Here is a 20,859-nt window from a genome sequence, read left to right on the forward strand (position 1 = left end):
CATCTGATATTCTTACAACCTCTTTTTCTGGCCTTGACTCTTTCCAGACACACAAAGACCATTCTGCCCCAAAACCGACCCCAAAAGATCCTCTTTACACCCCCTTAACTGAGCCTCCCTCTGTGCTGTTGATGTATTCCTTATTGCTGAGAAAGCAGGTGGCCTGCTGGTTAAACCCTGAGCGTCCAGACTGTCAGGGAGACCCCCTCCCTCCCTCCAGTGCCCGCCCGAGACGCTTCATGAGGATTAGCCTGTCCAGTGTCCGGGCATCAGAAGTACACTTCATGTTTGTACACACGCAGAAAGAAAACCTGTTAACAGGACTCTCATCGCTGCAAAACTCCAAATATACTAAAGGCTGACACCAGAGTTAAGAGGAAAAATCCAGCTTTAAACATCCCACACGCAGCAGGTGACATCACCTTGCACCTTGTTCAGAATTCAGACACATTGATTTTAAAGTTTTGAAATGGCAGCCGTGATAAGAACTGGTTAAAAATGAATTTTGCTTTCTGGTGCGAAAGCGTAGGACACATGGAACAGTATTTGAGGAAGCAGGAAATGCACACTTTGAGTGTTTCTATCCTAAAATCACGTGATCACGCACCTTATTGTATGTTTCATTAACCTGACAATCAGACTTAACTGCTATTTTGTTTCATTTTATTCATTCAGCCTCATACATGCACTTAATTTCTGTTTTTTGAGGCCAAAATGATCGATTGATTGTGTCAGATTCCAGTGGAAAGTCTCTCAATACCAAAGCTATACATGAGGTTGTGCCGACGTGGAGACAGTGTTTTGTCTAAATTCTCCGACACATTGTTTTATTGAACCCTTTGAAACCACACACACACACATTTAATCAATCGATTCAGCATTCGCACAAATAGTCCGCCTGTGGAGTCTTGTTTTCTGTCACATGTACACACACACATGTACACACACACACACACACACACACACACACAGACTCACGCATGTGCACTCAATCAGCTTTCAACTCAAGTCAGCTGCTGCCACAGAACACAGACTCAGAGTCATTTGATGGACCATGTGAAGCCAATAGGAGAAACCCTCGAAACGTGTGCGAGGACATTCCCTCACATTTAGCTGCTCTGCTACGCTGGCCACAGGTAATTGGATGAAGAGGCTGTATGTTGTCTGCGTTAGGGCCGGCGTGAACACACTTAAGAGCCTGAGAGACGAGGGAAGGGTCACGCTGAACACGAGAGCTCCTTCATCTGCACAGAGTTGATGTTCAAGCCACTCGAGATTTCCTACATTTTCTTTTAAAAATACCCAGAAAGTTGACATGAACTTGCTGCATTCAGTACAACGGGAGGTTTCATGGTGTCTTTACAGTTTCATAGCACCAGCTATCAGTCTTCATATGGTCCTGGCTTCAAAATCCCATCCTTAACTTCACCATGAAGCCAGGAACATAAAAGTAAGACTAACTAAGAAACAGACCCTCACTCACTCTCACTAACCCCTACTAAGTGTGCTGTGACAGTCCTCCTAAAGTGATTTTACTTAACTTAGTAAGTAATGAAAATGCAAGTTGCTCTTTAAGAGGCTGAGACCTGAGAAGTCAGAGAAGAAGTTGTTCCAGTTGCTGAAGGTGCAGCGTCCCCTGTCGCTGCATTGCATTCTGGTCTATTGAGACTACTGTTGGTGTAGAAATGGTCTCTTCTTCCTGTATCGCCTCATCAGCAGTGGATTTCCTCCTGTCTGTTATTGGTATCTGTTATTGGTTATCGTTCCTGTTCCAAAGACGCCGCGACCCAGTGGCTCCAAGGACTACAGACCCGTGGCACTGACCTCCCACATCATGAAGACCCTGGAGAGACTCGTCCTAGAGCAGCTCCGGCCCTTGGTCAAGACACACTTGGACCCCCTTCAGTTCGCCTATCAGCCCCGACTTGGAGTGGAGGATGCCATCATCTACCTGCTCAACCGCGTCTACGCCCACCTGGACAAGCCGGCGAGCACTGTGAGAGTCATGTTCTTTGACTTCTCCAGTGCGTTCAACACCATCCGTCCGGCTCTACTGGGTGAGAAGCTGACGGAGATGCAGGTGGATGCCCCCCTTGTGTCCTGGATTGTCAACTACCTGACTGGCAGACCACAGTATGTGCGCTTACAACACTGTGTGTCAGACAGAGTGGTCAGCAACACCGGGGCCCCGCAGGGGACTGTCCTCTCTCCCTTCCTCTTCACCATCTACACCACGGACTTCAGCTACTGCACTGAGACCTGCCATCTTCAGAAGTTTTCTGACGACTCAGCAATAGTTGGATGTATCAGTAAGGGTGATGAAGAGGAGTACAGGGCTGCTGTGGACAACTTTGTCACATGGTGCGAGCAGAACCATCTACAGCTCAACGTGACAAAGACAAAGGAACTGACTGTGGATCTGAGGAGGACCAAGGCGCCGATGACCCCTGTTTCCATCCAGGGGGTCAGTGTGGACATTGTAGAGGATTACAAGTACCTGGGAGTTCACATAGACAATAAACTGGACTGGGTAAAGAACACTAATGCCCTCTATAAGAAGGGCCAGAGCCGTCTCTACTTTCTGAGGCGGCTGAGGTCCTTCAACATCTGCCGGACTATGCTGAGGATGTTTTATGAGTCTGTGGTGGCCAGTGCTATCCTCTATGCTGTTGCATGCTGGGGCAGCAGGCTGAGGGTGGCGGACTCCAACAGACTAAACAAACTGATCCGCAAGGCCAGTGACGTTGTGGGGGTGCAGCTGGACTCTCTGACGGTGGTGTCAGAGAGGAGGATGCTGTCTAAGCTGCGGGGCATCTTGGACAATGTTTCACATCCTCTCCATGACGTACTGGTCGGACACAAGAGCACCTTCAGTGGGAGACTCATTGCTCCCAAATGCACAACTGAGCGACACAGGAAATCATTCCTGCCTGTGGCCATCAGACTGTTTAACTCCTCTCTCTGAATGTCAGACACTCAGGAAGAGACTGGAATCCGTATCTGTATCTACCTCACCTGTTCATACACCACCTCACTATTTATTCAAAATGTTTAAGTGCAATACATATATAGTCACACACTTTAGTGCAACACATACATACATATACATTGTTATTGTATATATTTTTACCTCATTTCACTTAAATACTGTAAATGTGTATATTTTGTATTTTCATTTCATTTTTCATTTCACCTCATTTCACTTAATACTGTAAATGTGTATATTTTGTATTTTCATTTCATTTTTCATTTCACCTCATTTCACTTAAATACTGTAAATGTGTATATTTTGTATTTTGTATTTCTTATTTTTATATTTTGTACAAACTTTTAGTTCTAAATTATGCTACTTTCTACTCTTGAATGGGAGCACCGGTACTGTACAATTTCCCCCCGGGGATCAATAAAGTATTTCTGATTCTGATTCTGATTCTGATATTGAGTCTAGAAAGAGATTTTTGCTCTATTTTTTGTTACTCACAGTGTCTGCACAAACAATGACCTTGATGCTTTAAAAGACAAAGAACTCAACATAAACACACCAGCATACAGTGAGTGTCAACACTCCCATTTTATCCTCTGTGTCCTCTTATGACAAGCGCATATTGTAGATAGTGTAGGAAAATATGTGACTCATGTTGACCCTCTCCTCTCTGTTTGTGTCTGTAACATGTATTATTTATCAAATCGAGGGAGGAAAATGTCCATAAAAATACCACTGTGAAGATGTTGATATTACTAATGCAGCATGTTGAAACAAGCTCTTTAAATTTCACCACACTTTGCCAAACACACACCCACACAGTCTGCGATTATTCATGGAGATTTGGGGGATTTTGTGAGAAGCCCTGCAGCAGGTCCGTTCTTCCTGTCCTCGTTTGTCCTCCGTCCAAAGTCACATTTCTCGGAGGCACGTGCCCCCGCCGCCGAGCGAGAGCCCTCTGAAATTTCAAAAACAGACCACATACAGAAGCACGGAGAGAGAAAGAGAGAGAGAGGCACGTAGCTGGCGCCCCACTGGGGAGAGAGGGGGATTATGGGGGATTACGAGCCTCTCTCATCCTCCACTTTTCCTCCCCTCAGCACCTTCTCTCGCTCCCTATGAGTTGTCAGAACAGGAAAAGTTTTCCTCCTGAAAATCTCTCACTTCATTTCCTTTTTAAAAATGTGATTTTAGACTCACAGCAGCATCATTTAAGTGCACAGTTGAACTGTATGTAATGATTTTTTCTTCACTCAGCTCAGTCTGAGGTGTTTCTTTATTATGTCAATCTGGTTTGACTGGTTTTCTATACACCTGTGTCATTATTTTTTTAGTGGTGTCAGTGTGAAGAAGCAGTTCCCGGTGTTTGTTTGGTATCTGCTGGACGATTTGTAATGAATGAGCATGTGTCCTATTTCTAATTTCTAATCCTTTTTAGCCTGGATGTAATTCATTTTCAAGCAGTTTCACACTAAAACTAGTTTTAAAAACAAGATTAGTTGTGGCGTGCGTTACAAAGCGATCAGGAGGAAGCTAAACTACACAGGCAGCAGTAACTTGGATTCTCCTTAAGCGCACTTCACTTTAATCCTTTGTTTTGGCTGACATGCAGTGAATTTTTGTCTGTGTGTGTGTGTGTGTGTGTGTGTGTGTGTGTGTGTGTGTGTGTGTGTGTGTGTGTGTGTCCTTTCCGTGCAGCCAGACAGTCATTACACCATTGTTGAACTGACACAGCAGGAGAGACAACAACAGGCCCAACAACAGCTTTCCCTCTTAATCAGGTTGTTTATGGCGCAGACTGTTCCTGTTTATTAGAAGGACGCTTGAAGGACTTTAAGTTTATGGGCCATACAGTAAAATATGGAGAACAACATGTCTGTTTTCTTTTAGTTTGTGTCAAAACGAGTGTATAAAAGAATCCACGGTTCTACAGGATGGACAGAGATCACACCACAAAGAGACTTAAAAGAGACTCCAATATTTCAACACTAGTTTGACCACATCCCATTCCTGTCAGCACTATGTCAAGTCAAGGACCCACTGTTTGAAACCTTTCAATCTGCCACTGTCATGTTTGTAAACTGTATATGTGCTGTGCTGGAACGCAGAGCTTTAATTGCTTCACACTGCGGCATCAATAGTAATTGATTTCCATCCTGACATCAACTGTTTCATAGAGTCAAGTGGAGACTGGTCTGTTCTGCGCAGACAATGTGCTGATCAGCCAACAATCAGAGGGTACGCGCAGCTGTCACAATGCCAGCGTGAGCATTAAATGCATCCTTCCTCTGCCTCCTCATGGACCACATCCACTCAGAGAGTTCAGACCGGAGGTAGGAGAAGTCTCGACCTTTTGGGACCTAAAGCCACAGCAGTCTCAAAAATAGCTCAGCTCCTCGTCGGCACTGATGATCCACTGTTGTGTTTTTACATTACTGATATTGTGTGTGCTAGACTTTTTCCTTTCATGTTAATTCACCGCAGCGGGTGTGTTTGAGCAGGTGTGCACCAAATGGTAGACAAAGCCTGAGGCCTCACAGCAAAGCAGGAGCCGCAGATCTGGTAGAAGCCGTGCTAGCCCTGACCCTAGATCAGCCCAGATACTGGAAGCTTTGTGTAAACAAGCAGTTGAAGGCATCATCTGGTTAACATCTGCCCGTCTGCGCTGACACATCTGCAAGAACGTGCAAAGCCCTTAACAGAAACTCACAAATCCTGCTTTCTGTTTGCAGGGACGGAGAGCGGGTGTGCTCAGAGTGCAGATCATTAGACACAGCAGAGTTAAACAAACCCCGAACTTTCCCAAAAGCGTATTTGTTCTGAGGTCATTGTTCATCCATTTTAGCTGGACCCTCGAATGCTTTCAGTGTCTTGTTTTCTTACAGCAGAGCTACTCTGGGAGTCATTTTGTATTTTGCTCTCCTGCAGCTCGACCACAAACAGCAAGTTAAACCAGATAGATTCGTTTTCACTGCTATTTCTGTGCATCCTCCATGTCCTCGAACCCTCATTCAGCCTGCGTCTGGTACATAGAGTTCAACCACACACACACGCGAATATAAACACACACAGTCTGAGGTCAGCTTCTATCACTGCAGTGTTTCCTGTTTGCTTCCTATTTCTGAGACAGGAAGAGAAATCAGCAGCCGTCTCTTTCCTCCTTCATGCCGTCCTTCACTTCTCACCTCACTCTCATTTCCACTTCCATTATTTTTTTTAAAAGGGCAGCGGGAATACTGTTATTTCTTCTTTTTTTAATGGCAGTCAGCTCTCATGTTTTTCTCAAGCTGTCAATTCGTTACTTATTACTCTGAACAAATGGCATTATCTTTATTTTTCTCCATTAAGATCTACCTCCACTTTTTCCTTCATTGTCAAACCAATGCTCACACTCAGACTCATGAGGTTGAATTTTTGACATAGAAAGTCAGTTACACATTATATAAAACATGGAAATATGGCATTGTTTCATGTATTAATGACAAACCCCCTTTAAATGTTCCTTTAAATTCTTCCCTCCTTAAATCTGTGGCACGTTTTCAGTGCAGTGACACGTGGAGCAACATCAGCAGAAGGAAAATGCAGGCAGAGGCGAGAAAAAGAGGGGAGCACAAACACAGCAGAGTGGAGAGAGAAATTACATGAGACGCCATCATTACATGTCAGATTCTCTACGTGCAACATGATTGCATGTGACTGAATGTAGTTAATGTACTTCTGCAGTTGGCATGTTGTATATAACTTGGACCCATTCATTTGAAATCAAAAGACTTGATACAACTACCACCAGCTGAAGCTAATCTACCATCAGCTGATTAACACCAAACTGACTGAGATCAGTGATGGAGCATTTTCCAGGTGTGTGGATTAACATTATATATAAAGTCATAATGTCACAATACTCATTTAGCATCTTTCTGATAAAATGAAACATCTTCATGCTCCATATTCAGACAAATCAACTACAACACTTGCTATCGGAATGATTACTTTGTGAGCATACTTAAGTACAGCTACTATGACAATCTGACAAGTACTTACAACATCCTAATTTGTGTCAGGATGATTTATTTTTGTAGGCCAACCTGGAAGTTAGCGTTACCCTGGTTCCCGTGACAAAAAGCAATGGGATTTTTCCATTTATTTAGGAAAATAAGCTCTGTGGCAAACAAGTTTACTTACGTTTTGTTCAGCAAGATAATCTTCACAGAGGACCACTCATGATTTGACAGATAAATGAATCAGAAGTATAAAGCTAATGTTAGGCTATAAACGAACTACACCATGGTCGCATTACTTCGTCACCACTGCTAAGCTTAACCTTTAAGAGAAAATAGATATACAGACTGATAGTATAAACACGAGGCTGTAAAGGTGGACTAGTGAGTAGATGACTTTCGGCATGAAGACGTTCAATGTCCGCGACAACCTCTGTAGTCTCATTTAGCCGCTTATTGGAAAGTTAATAAGGCACACAGGTTCATTACTGAGCAGGCAGAGGCGTGTTTGTCAAAATAAACCAAATGTTTTATTGAAATAGTCAAACTGGCTGGGACTGGAGCTGCTGGGGAAAAAAGAAGAAAAGTTAGTGACACCAATAAGGGGGATACAATGAGTACTTTTATTATAAGTGTAGCTAAAAGGCCTCAATACAAAATCTAAAACTAAGTACTCTAAAACAGTCAGTCCAACAAACTGGGGAAAGTGGGCTGAAGCCACTTGTAGAGAGGCAGACCACACTGAGGAGTGCCCAAGGGTGCTACCACTAATTCACCTTGGGTGAAATGTACGTGAGATGCTTTTACTCACATGCATAAAGTGCAGGGACCTCACCGTGAGTGCCGAGCCTCCCACAATACGGCGCTCTGCTTCACTGAAAGAAAGAACTAAATACAAAATCAAACTCAAGTTTGTTGTGACAGTGAATTCAGAAAGAAATCACTCAAAACAGTGTAGAATAAAATGTAAAAATCTCTTAAGCTTGTGATAAAAGACTTTATTTTAAGCATCTTACCAAAAACCTATTCAAAAAACCCATTGGCTTCGAGAGGAGGGAACCGGAAGTGTAAAAATGTTAGTTTCCAGGTTTTAGGACTTATTCCTGCAGCACTGTTGTGATGGCCGCTCCAGCAGGAACACACTGAACAACATGGTGGTACTCTGTTTCTTCAGTTTAAGTTTCTTCTTTAGCACAACAATGAAAATGCACATATACAAAGATATGGTTTCATATAACATTTTATTAGTAATTCCTGACAGCACTGTTGTGTATTTGGAGTGCACACTTAGCATTTGTCGTCAATTTTGCTGCTAGTTTTCTTAACTGAAGTTATTTAATTGTTCATAAAGTGAATACCGTTTTCTTTAGTTACCAGGTCCTGGGGCTTGCTCCTTCAGTTGTCTGGCTGGCCATCTAAAGACAGCCCTGCTGCCTGAGACCTGCTTAAATAGTGTTGAATGCAAATTGGACCGCACCATGTTCCTCCTATACCATGGGGAGAGGCAGAGTTTTCTAGTTTGATTTTTCTTACTGTATCTCTGACATTTGTGATAGTTGATATATTGGCTTCATTATTTCTCTTTAGTTAATATTAGGTGATGCTTTACTGGCTTTTTTTGTGATTATTGTAGTTTGTTTAATGGTAATGTCTCAGTCTCTCCCCCTTTGTGTCAAAATGGCCTGCTCAGCCTCTATATATGTTCCCCCCTCAGCTGACTTTCTAAGGTCTGTTTATGCAGCTCAGTTTTCTTTGGTTAGTGCTTGATTTGACTTTGGTTTTGTTATGTTGATGGCTTTTATTAGAATTATTGTCAGAAGTATAACCACCTGTGTCTCCCTAGTCTACTGGCTCGGTCCCTGACATCTATTAAACAACGCTCTAAAATCATGTCAAGTTTTCCCCTTTAGGAAGAAATTGTACTCCGATGCGGACTGAAACAACTGCATCAAGACCCTTTTTAGAGGAAGTGGTAGAGCTCGTCCCGGTGACGAACGATGCTTTACATCAAGAAGAATAAAACAAAACGGAGGGAGACATTCATGGCCTCTTTTGTGAAACAGTCAGAATTACACCACATACATTCATACAAAGAGTCGATATTTAGGTCATCCCCGCTGTAGTGACCCCCCCCCCCCCCCCCCTCTCTTTAGCTGAGGGGTTTTAGGTTTGATACAGTACAGGGTGTTCCAGCACAGTCTGTACATACTCGCACACATATGCATGCATCAGAATGGGTCCGCCCAATTTCTGGTGCACACACTCACTTAAAGACAGACATTTCCATTCTTTGCATTGTTTTTAATATTTCCATCAGCGTGGTCAGACAGTTCACAGTGTCCTCATCAGACTCCTCTGGCAGAACAGGTGCAGAGCTCATGAAGCCTGCAGCAGACAGGATATGGCATGAATATACTGTAGTTTGGGGTGTGTTAAGTAGGGACATACATATGAATCTCTTCTGTTCTTCATTACGGACGTTCTCCAGTCTAGGAGGGAAATTTGTATAAGAGAACATAATGTTTTCACCCTCTGGGCGTCCTCATATAGTTAATCCCATGTTTTGTTTCCTCCATAAAACAGTGTGAAATACTAAGAAATACATAAAACTTAACTTACTTGGTACTAATTCAAGGAAAATAGACAGTGTTTCTTCTGTATCTGAAATCAATTCTTTCCATATAATTAGTATAATTAGTTTCAATGAAACTTCCCAGGAAATGATTCACGAACCCGTAAAATGAAGTGTTACATAACGTTTCTTGTCTTTCTTGGCAAAATGGTGATAGTGATAGCAAATGCTCTGCCGCATGTAATCATTTCATAAAAACAAATGGAACACTTTATTACCATTTAATTATACTTAATTATACCTCCAGAACTTTACCACCATGAACTAATATGTCTGCCCTGACTTATATCAGTGCTCGAATAGTTTCCCATCATTAGCACATTCTTGAACTGTCATTTGTCATTTGTCACTATCGATTTAATGCCTCTAAAAAACACAGTACAACCTCTGAAACACCCTGAGCTTCACATCTCCTCCTCGAAATGTTCTCAAACAAGATCTCATTTCTCTCCTTCATCCAATGCTGTATTTGTAACTTTAGAAATGTGGGAAATGAAGCTTAGTACAACTCACACCAGCTCAGACTGAAAAATGTACACAAAGAAACACACACACCCGTGCACAGGAACTATAGTAGAAGCTTTGAGAGACAGAGCAGAGGACGGGGTCAGTGTTTCAGCTGCAGTCACGATACAGCAGAGCGTGGGCACAGGGTGTGAAACCACTGCCTCTTCAGGTTTTACCCGTTCATTGTTGGGCTGTTTTGTAGCTGTGTGTAATTTGTCATTTTTACAACACAAAGTGTCAAAGCTAACATGACATTAGCTGCTTACAAAAAATGCGCTGAATAATGAGACAATGAGGTGACAGTAAAGCTTGTAATGTGACATGTTTTGAAGGATTATTACCTGAGGGAGTCTCTCTGCAGGTGACTGACATGAAGCAAAGCCTGATGTAATTCACATGCTGCTATGAAACATTCTCAGCATCACGAAAGAATGACAAACTTCAGCCAAATAATGGATTTTCTACTACACGTTCATGTAAATCAAATGCTTTCTAGAGGCCTGCAGCCACCCAGACCACTGACGCTCTCTTTAAAAAACACACCAGCAGGGAAAAAGGCAAATATTGGCATCTAAACACCCACACACACCTGGTGTGCTGTGCTAAGTGGTAAACAAGCAGCCTCTTCACAAGCAGCAGGTGAAAAAGGTTGCTGGGTTTGTTTGCATGATGTGTTTATCTCTGTCTGGAACACTTTTCAAAGCGCCAGAGCAGAAGTACGGCCATAAAGAGCGGCCTCTTCTTTGTCAGTGTTTTTGCAGCCTGGAGCAGGAGGGATGCTGTAAATGTCCCATATTTAACCTTCATTTCTAGTGTTTCAAAGGGGGCTTTGTGGGAGATAAAGCCTTTTAACATCATGCACAGGTGATTTTCATATCTAAATACCGAAGAACAAAACTTAGTGCTAATGTCGACAGCCGTGCTAGCAGCTCTGTGAGGCTGTACTTAGGCACAGCGGTGCATTGAGCTAAATGCTAACACCAGCATGCTAACACAGACAATGCTAACATGCTGTTATTTAGCAGGAATATTGTTTAATATGTTTTCCATAGTGTACAGCTGAGGCTGATGGGAATGTCAACAGTGAGACTAAAAACAACACTTTTATCAATATGTACTGCTGTTTTCACATTATACTCTGAAGAATAAAGCGCCTCATTCTTCTTCATTCTTCCTTCTAACAGAAGCAACTTTTCCTCAGCTGAGAGACTTGAAATTGAAAATGTTGTCTGGTATGTGTTTAGATAGAAGCTAATGCTACGTTCATGTTATGCCTGAGTTATCGTAATTACCAGCTTCATGTCAAACATGGATGCCTCACGTCGACCAAAGTCAGTCGTTCAAGATAATTAAAGCTTAAACTTTACTGAATATAGTACGATATTGTCAGTTCACAGTATTTCTAATCCTCACATGGCCGTCTCTACAATCTACAATCCTACACCTGTCTTGAGTTGCCAGATGACATAATCGCTTGCAGGTTGTAAAAATGGGAATCCATCCCCTATTTTTAATGCTGCTGTAAGATGACACCAAAACCGCCAGAACACATTTAGGGTTCTTTGGGTTGTTTTATAACGTCTGTCCACACACAGTGGCTGGATGAATCTAAGAATGAACAAACTGTATAAGAAATCCAGGATACATGAGTTTTTTTTGTTCTCTGTCATATAGGAACATTTGAGGAGCAGCACAGGGTGGGTAAAGTGGAGGATGCGGTTCATGTTTTTCATGGGCGATGTTCAATGCCCTGTGAAAAAAATCCCTGCCGAGTGATAAAACTGCAGCTGTGGTTTCTGTGTGTCTGTGAGAGGGGGAATAAATAGGGAACAGTGTGTACAGGACAAACGAGCTTTCATTATCTATATGTGAGACAGACACACAGAGAGTTTCAGCTCCTTCACACCGTCGCTTCCTTCTGAATTTCATTCATAATTCACTGCCCCACTGTTCTGTCTGCAATTATGATCCAGAGAGGAAACCAGCTGAGGCAAGCCCCCCTCCTCCTGCCAGCACGCACTTGTTCTTATGACGTAATGGACGAACTGGGACTCCCTGCTGCTCCCCCTACCTGCCCTACTTTCTAGCTGCGGATGAACTAAATCGGCCTCCTCATCTCTTGTGCCGCAGTTTCAAGGGAGGCCGGAGCTCTTACAGTCCTGCCTGCTTGTGGCATGTAAAGCATGTCGCGTCCCAGACTGCTCTGTTTATTTACCACGCTATTTATAAGTAGCGTGCCAACGGTGTGCTGCTGTAAAATGATAAGGGCTGTCTGACTTTCAAGGCAGACATTTATATCAGGCTGTTTTTTACAATCTGGATAATCATGTACTCGTCAGATTACAAACAAGGAAGATTAGCTGCGTAATAATCATACACATATCCAAACTGCTCCCTTTAGCAGAGACAAAGATGTTCACTTCACTATGGCGAGGACATGTGTAATACATATTTAATGCAGAGAGTCTGTGTTTACTTGCTTATCACACATACGTACCAGTGAAAATGTGCTACTTTTGCTTAAAAAATTATTTTAACCGTTAATCATCCAAATAGTCGCAGCCAGCTACATCATTAAAAGGCTGCTTACATGCATCAGTAATAATGATCTAATAGTATAATAAATAACAATGTAACTGACAAGAGTCCATTTTGCTTCCATGGTGAGTACTTTTACTTTTATAGGGCAGTTTGAAGATATTACTTACATGATTTTAAGACTTATAACAAAGTTAAGTAAAAGTTCTGAATCCTTCCTCCATCACCACAATTAGTGCTGGAGGATTTCAGATGGCAAAATACTGAGCAGCATCTACAAAAATGACTCAGTGCTGGGTGGGTGGGTGTGAAGCACTGACTCTGCACGCCTCCAGATGTACATTTGGCAGGGGGACCAGATATCTCATAAACAATATACTGTATGTTGTTGTGGATTCATGATTCATTTGAGTCTAAATAATTCACTTTATGTCACAATTGCTGTCACTATGTGGAGGCAAGTGGTCATGCTTCTGTAACGCATTCATGCCGCCCACATGTATGATACGATGTAAGCTGCTTTTAAGACAAAGAGTTACTGAATGTGTCTTAACATGCATTTCTTTTTTTGATGTGCTGTCATCTGCCAAGAATACCAGGACATCAAAGTGTGTTTGTTTGCGTTGCTCAGGTATGTTGCTGGGTGGGATTCCCTTACAGGTGTGTGTGTGCGGTTTAAATGTTTCATATTCATATTATCTATTTTTGGCCCGGGCTATTTCCTGGAGTTAAGTGAGACCTTTTAGTCATGTCATGCTCTTAACTTCTCTCATCCCACATTCTTGAGGCAAAGTCAAACTCAGCTGCGGAACATTTTGAGTAATGCTCAGCCACACCCTGAAATAGCTCTGAACACCTTTACCTGGTTTCTGTGTACAGCTTGATGCCAGGAAAAAGGGCACAGCTCTCTCTAGAAACTAGAATCCCTCAATAGACGCCCTCGTGACCCACCCAGTGGACTTGTTTAACGGTAAAAGAAGAAAAAGAATAAAGGAGAAGATTTTAGTCATCAATGAATCACACGCTGACAGTTATTATTGTATATCTGAGCAGATTAAAGCAGCAGGAAAATAAGGCAGGATGTTTAAAGTTGGTGTAAAAGTCAGCAGGTTCTGTTGGTAAACTGGCGAGCTGGTGATTTGCTGTTTAGTCTAACAACGACCAACGGGAGCAATTAGAGGCCAGCAGAGTCACAGTGCTTTCCCCTGTGTGTTCAACCCAATCTTCTGAGGGATATCCTCTCCTCACTTCTTTTTAATTTGGTTATCCACACACAGACTACACACTTATTTTCCCTGCACCAACACAGACCAGGGTCCTGGCTCATAAATCAGGATTACTGCTTTGTGAGACAGGACCTTCTCTCTGAGTTGTCTGGATAACTTTACAGAGACAGCAATTACTTGTACAAACAAAAGAAGGTAAATAAACTCCTTCAGGTGTCTGGAGCTTAAATCCATACTGAAGTTGACTGAGCTGTGCCCTGGGGGGGTCTATGAAGCGCTAGGCTTCTTAAAGCCACAGCAAAACAATTACGGGTAGCGTTGTTTCTCTGGGAATTGATACTTGTTCAACCTCTGAAACTGAGTTCATCTCTCTGAGATCAAAATCAAACAAATCCTGTATTCTCTCCTGACTGCTACGACAGGAGCCGGTCGTCGTCGTCGTACTTCAAGTGTTCTTGATCTCGGAAAGCTCATCCCACCTTTTTCTCGGGTGTGATTAAACTGCTGATGTCACAGAGGAAAACTATACTCAGTGTGTTTATGCACGCAACAACTCAGCCCATTGTGTCAACACACACATGCAGCCGGTTGAGGTGAAGTGCCTGCTCACTCCCACTCACCAGCTGCTGGGTGGGAGTCAGTCGACAATGACCACCAGATATTCGCAAGGTGTCTGGTTTGATGAGGGCTGGAAGCAGAGCTGAAACGATTATTAGAGAAACCGAAAATTAAAAGATATCCTGCTTTCTTTTATAATAGCAAATTGAATCTTTAAACTGTATCATTGTGTGAGCACTTTGCAACTGCTATTTGTCTTTTTATTTAAATTACAATCTGGCGCAGCCTGTACCAGACTTCTATCAAATAGTTTCACATTTTGGGAAATAAGCTTGTTTGCTTTCTTGCTTCTTGTTACATGAGAAGATTGATGTCACTCACTCTCATGTCTGTGCCCTAAATATGGAGCTTCATGTACAACCAGCAGCCAGTTAGCTTAGCTTAGCATAAACACTTTAAACAGCCAGTCTGGCTCTGCACGAAGATTAAAACATCTACCTACCTGCGCCTCCAAAGCTCACTAATCAACATGTTGTCTCAATACCAGAGCAATAGTGATATGACACATGACACTGAATATGGAAACATCAGATAATTATGAAAAAAGGACCTATATTGCAGTAATTCTTGCAAAATAGTGGGATATTCCGATGGGACGAGGACTCTATCCTGTTTCTAGAAGCAGATTTGAGGAGTCATCTGCATGACTTACAACCTTGAAGCATCTCAAATCTGGATCCTGGGCTCATGTGAAAAGACCAGTGTTCTTCTCGGAAAGGTTTTCTGGATAACTCGGTTTAAATCACCTGCTTCTTGGAACAGTCCCCAGATATAATATGCTGTGACAAACAGTCACAGCGAGCTTATTGTAAATGGCAGGCAGTGTAGCTGCAGTAGCAGATACGCATCTGGAAGGAATATGATCCGTCTAAGCCGAAGAGTGACAACACTAATATTTTCCTAAAAGGGGGCTCATGTTCAGACTGACTTGTTTTCAAAATGGTTGTCCGAGAAACCAGAGATAACGTCCCAGTATCTAGCAGGGGAGATAAAATCACTAAAATTGGATTTGGGTTTAGATAACACACCCACACAACCAGCAAAATAAACACACTCCCACGGTGCATCATCAGCTAGTTTTGTTTTTCCACCTATACCGCTATATTGGCTGCTCTCCCAAACACTGCAGTAAAAACACCTCAACCTACAGTAGTAAGCGTTCAGGAATTTATTACACACTACCCGACACTCGAGGCAGGCACACATAACGATTTCTCATACACTCCAGGTCAGCTGCGTTTGCCTCCACGCTACATACATGGGCAGCAAGCCAGAGGAGGCGTGAGCAGCCATAAAGGTGCCAGTCAGATGCACTTAATCATGCATGAGATGGAGCACAACCTTAATGGGAGGTACGCAGAGCTGCGACTGTGTAAAACAAAATGCAGCACAGACCGGAATATGAAATTACAGGTTGTCAAGTTCTGATTGGCTTCTGTAGCAAGTCGTGTTCCTTAAAGTCACATTGTTGTGATCCTTGATAGTGAAACAAACATCAAATATCTAGTGGATGTTTTGATTTGACGAAATGCAAAAGGACACAGCATTCAGGACTGACTGGAGGATGGATGCCACACTTACACAATAGTTTACACCTTTATATGTTTTATTTAACATCACACATTTCTGGTTATCACGTCGTTACAGTTAATGAACAGTGCACTGCCTCTACTCAAGATGACAATGTTGCACAGAGAAATAAATGAGCTCAGCCGTTCTGCTGAGGGCTTTCAGCCGATGCGAAAGCTTGCCAAGCATGTTTTATTGGCACACTCATTTATCAAAAGGCCAACACAAGGTGAACACAAGGTGAAAGATATTTCTTGGACGGAGGCAGGGCAGTTTTACATGAATAAACTAACATGTTTAACAGTAGATTGTTATTATGTCATGGGTGAAGGAACACAGATCATCTCTTTACAGGATGAAAATGCTGAAGTTCTTCTTAGAGCTGTAAAAATGGCCTTCAAGTGTGATATACCTGCATAAAGTTGACACTAAACTGTCATATGTCCCTCAGTTTATTTTGTTGTTCTCTATGTTATTAGTTATAAGTGACGGTTGATGCCAGCGCGGAGTAGACAAACGTGTCACAGCCAAATAAATAAAACCAGCATGTGGTAGAAGGCTGGTGTTAAATTCATTCCCTAATTAGCTCGGCTTATTAGTTTGGACTGGGAGGGTATGATGGGAATTTATTTAAAGGGTTTCTCACAAAGGAACTCACAACAAGAAACTGCTCCTCAGAGTGGAAACCCCTTGTTATGCAAGTGCAACACAGTGCGCTTGACAATGCATAACCTGCATTACTGGTGGTTGAAACAATTTGAACAGCTCCAGCTCCACGACACACTGGAGCATCACGTTTGTCTACATTATAAGAATAAAGTGTATTTTAATGTGACAAAAATTAACGGACGACAGCGAATCACGGCTAAAAAAGAAGTAGCCATGTCTCGTGTATTTTAAAAGGTCACGCTGTTAGGAGTGGCAGCGTGGGTGTGAGTGTACGGGCACGTGCTTGTCGTGTACGATGTGAGTGTGAAAAGGGGAAATATAAATGCACTCTGCCAGTGACGTTGCAGTATGTGTCTATATATACTGTAATGTCCTTTCTGTGAGGACGTTTTGGGCAGTTTGCAGCACATTTGCCAATTTTCAAGATCAAGATATATTGTACAGATCTTTGCTTTTCATTTACTTTTATTTTATATATATTTCATTTTTCTCTACTATGATTATTTAGGCACCAATATAGCAAAATCCTTGTATGTGAAAACCTATAAACTCAATTCTGATTCAGATGTATGAAACTCTTGAAACTGTGTAATATTGTGAGAGGGTGTTTTGACAGTTTGAGTGGAGGGGAGCAGAGGGCTGTCATGCTGAGAACATGCTAATAAGGTCAGTCAGGCAGAGCACTACTGCGGTGGAGCAGGCACCAAGACGGGCTGGATAGACTCCCCCAGCGCACCTTTAAGGAAATGGCCCACTAAACTACAATTTGTGGTTGAGCGGGTAACGAAAACACTCCTAACTTTTGGGTAATTCATCACACATTGTCCTTTACCCCCCACACGCGACCAGGCTCCCTAACAGAACTTTAAGGCTGTAAGGCTACATATATATATAGTATATTTTTACCACAAACATGTGAGGAAGACCATGTGTGGTTGAAACTTTGTCACGTTCATGTAGAATAAAATACAAATTGTGAACAAGATGGTAGTATGAGAGGTTCTGCTTTGTCTTTTAAAGCTTTGTAAAACTGAAGAAAGAAATTGAATTTGCTATAGTTTGATCTTCAGTTCATCAAAATCCACATTTCTACAACATTTCTGTATATTTCCGTAGCTTTCCCAGGGCTTGGATGTGCTTTTCACGGGCTTACATGACATACAGTCTACAAGAAAACAAATCAAATATGACAAAATGTAGAAACGTACTTGATATCACAAGTCAAAGTTTTTCTCTGACGCAACACATTCTGATGTGGAATCATTTTGTGTAGAGGCAGTTTCATTGTTTAATTAGTTTGGAGTTATGGTTGAAGTAGCACAGTCACGCCCTTGTTAACCGGCAGTGGGACTGTCACCTCGCAGACCATCAAGCCACCCGGTGAAGCGGAAGCTGGAACAGCATGTACCAAAACAACACCATCACATCGACAGTTAGAGCAGACACTTGGCTTTTGTTCAGCACGGGTCACTGTTGCGGACACTGACTGGACAAACCGACTCACTGTCACCACCCGACCTAAAATCCCCTCCTGATGTTGCCCCTGATTTGGTGAAACACTCTTGCATGCTGTCCTGTTATTACAGGAAATCAAAAAATGTGACAACAGACTCACATTTTAATACTTTTACTGTTTTCTCTCTGACAAAACATTTAGGAGGAACTGTTGTGTTAATATCTTTTATCAAACTACTGTGTAACAATGTAGGTGAGGGTTTTGTGATGAAGTGTAACAGATGAAGTTAGACATTTATTTGACACTGCTGCCCTCTGTTGTTCAGTTGTAGTAATAGCAACAACTCTAAAGCCCCCTGACCACTGAGTCCTGCGATGACTCAAACTGCATCTTGAGCTCTGCTAGTTGTCTCTCCATGTGGTAGATATCTTCGGACATTTGCCTGAGTAAAGCAGACACATTTTAGTAGCGTTTAATATGTGGAACGTTATTGCACTTGGAGCAGTTTGCCAATATAGGTGTACACAGACACTTCTTAATTGTATAAATACAGACGGTATCATCACTGTTGCTGTATTTGCATTTATTTGCACCTGTGGACAGCCTGGGCCCTGCTCAGCTGGCAGTGGAGGCGCTTGACGATGGCTTCATAGCGCCTGTTCTGGATCTGGAAACACATAAATAAAATGAGTTTTCATTGGGGATAAAACAGGAACTCAGATTATAATCTATGGGCTATCAGATGTGCAACAGTCTGCCATCTGGTGTTGCATTTATGTAAACTGCAAATATTGGCGAAAAGGGATTTCTTCATTAGTATGAGGAACCAGTTGCTGTACGCTCTTTTGATATGACTAAATAAATACTTCTATTTGCCATACCTCAATGTCTTTCTTTTTCTGAGTATGAGTCAAAAACTCTTTTCTTAATTGCTCTCTCTTCTCAGCTACAGTCTTCCTCATCACAGAGATCTCCCCCTTCAGAGCATCAATCTCTCTCTGCAGAAAAATGAAATGCTTGAATGAAATGTTATCACAGGACAGGAAAGGATATCAGATTTGTTATTTTGAGGTAAACAAATAATTTGATTTGTAAAGTTTAACATAATTCAGAATCATCCAGTTAATTTTCTCCACCTTTGCCATGTGCACCGTGTTTCCATTTGGATTCTCCAAATCTTTCTTCAGCTCCTCTTTCTTCTGTGTCAGCATCCTGACCAGCGCTCTCTTCTCCTCCAGCTCTTTATGGGCCTCCGTCTGGCTCGCCGCATGCAAAACAGCTGCTCTGTGACCCTCCATCTTGTTTCGGTACGTGTTTAACCCTGCCAGAGCCATGCGAGCGTTCTCCTCCTCCTCACTTATACCAATCTGGAGTTCTGCGTTTTCCTTTCTGATGGCTGCACAGCGTTCACGCAGGACTTTTGTCTGCCACTCCAGGTGCTCCATCTCGCCCTCCAGCATTAGGACTTCCCTCACTTTAGATCTCAGCTCCTGTTCTGCCATCTCACCTTTATTCTCAACATCTGACAGAGTTGCCTGGAAGAGGAGGAATAACACGTTCCTTTGAACACTTCCTTTGATAAAGCAGTAATGAAATAACTGAGCACGCCAGATTCACACACTTACAATAAACCCCTCATACTTCCTGTCACTACATTGCAGATATTAATGATTAGTCCATTTGTTTTAGCTATGAGCATAACATATTCCTTAAACTAAACTATTTTTATGTGCATAAACTACAAATTTAGTGGGAAATGCATGTGTTTAAAACGATTTAACACTTCTTTAAAATGCTGGAAAGTGTTGTGAGTGCATAATGGAGACAGTACTGTAATGTGTAAGTCAGCAGTGTAAGTCTGTGGTGAATTAAACTTGGAGTAAAGGTGAACCTGCAGGGAGCTCAGTGTCTTGTGTTTCTCTTTCAGACCCTCAGTCTGAGCGAAGCTGTGTTGACTGACATCCTCCACTGCCTTGGTTAATGAAAACCCAGGATTCTCCTGTGTTCCTGGGGGACAGTTCATGAAAGTGTATTAAAGTTTCCGTTTAACCACCTGACTGTTAGTTATCAGTCACATTTCCACGAAGAAGTTCAAGAAGTTCGGTCTTGCTAGCAGTATTTCCTCATTTTTTTGATTTTGGCAGGCTGACATGCATTAGACACCCCTGAATACATAACAAAATGTCATGGCTTTGTAGTTATCTAACCTATGGCTGACTGTGTTATAGAAACTATCACAAAAAAGTTAATCAAAACAGGCCAAATGAGCTAACATTAACTAATAATTGTAACAATAAAATTGTTAGTCAAGATGTCAGTTAAGTTGCTTAAACACTCAAACACAATTTTATTTATTTTCTTGTCAATAAGCTCTTTGGATAATTAATATCTTACCATTTTCACTATCTCTGAAGTTTGACATTTTGGCATCAGTTGGCTAACTTAGCTTTAAACGTTGGCTTATTGCAGTTTTGGCTAACGTAATGCTAGTTAGCTAGCTAGCTAGCTGGCTACCTGATGTCAAAATGTCGAACTTTAGAGTCATTGAATGTGGTAACGAAAATGATATTAACTAGTTTAACATGCTTATTGGCAAAAAATAAATAAATAAAATTAGTGTTTAAGCAGCTGAACCTGTGAAATGCGGTTTAATTAAAATAATA

At 42.0% G+C, this 20,859-nt stretch overlaps 1 protein-coding gene across 1 annotated transcript; it reads right to left on the minus strand.

Annotated features, from left to right (window-relative positions):
- Positions 1–11,849: 11,849 nt before the first annotated feature.
- Positions 11,850–20,618, minus strand: LOC139306941 (coiled-coil domain-containing protein 122). Its single transcript, XM_070930909.1, has 7 exons — positions 20,591–20,618; positions 20,088–20,203; positions 19,333–19,731; positions 19,078–19,194; positions 18,790–18,863; positions 18,557–18,638; positions 11,850–11,924 (listed from the first exon to the last, which is right to left on the minus strand). Exons 1-7 carry the CDS (start codon positions 20,616–20,618, stop codon positions 11,850–11,852), a joined length of 891 nt encoding a protein of 296 aa, XP_070787010.1.
- Positions 20,619–20,859: the final 241 nt, after the last annotated feature.

This window comes from Enoplosus armatus, chromosome 24 (genome assembly GCF_043641665.1).
Source record: "Enoplosus armatus isolate fEnoArm2 chromosome 24, fEnoArm2.hap1, whole genome shotgun sequence".
NCBI lineage: Eukaryota > Metazoa > Chordata > Actinopteri > Centrarchiformes > Enoplosidae > Enoplosus > Enoplosus armatus.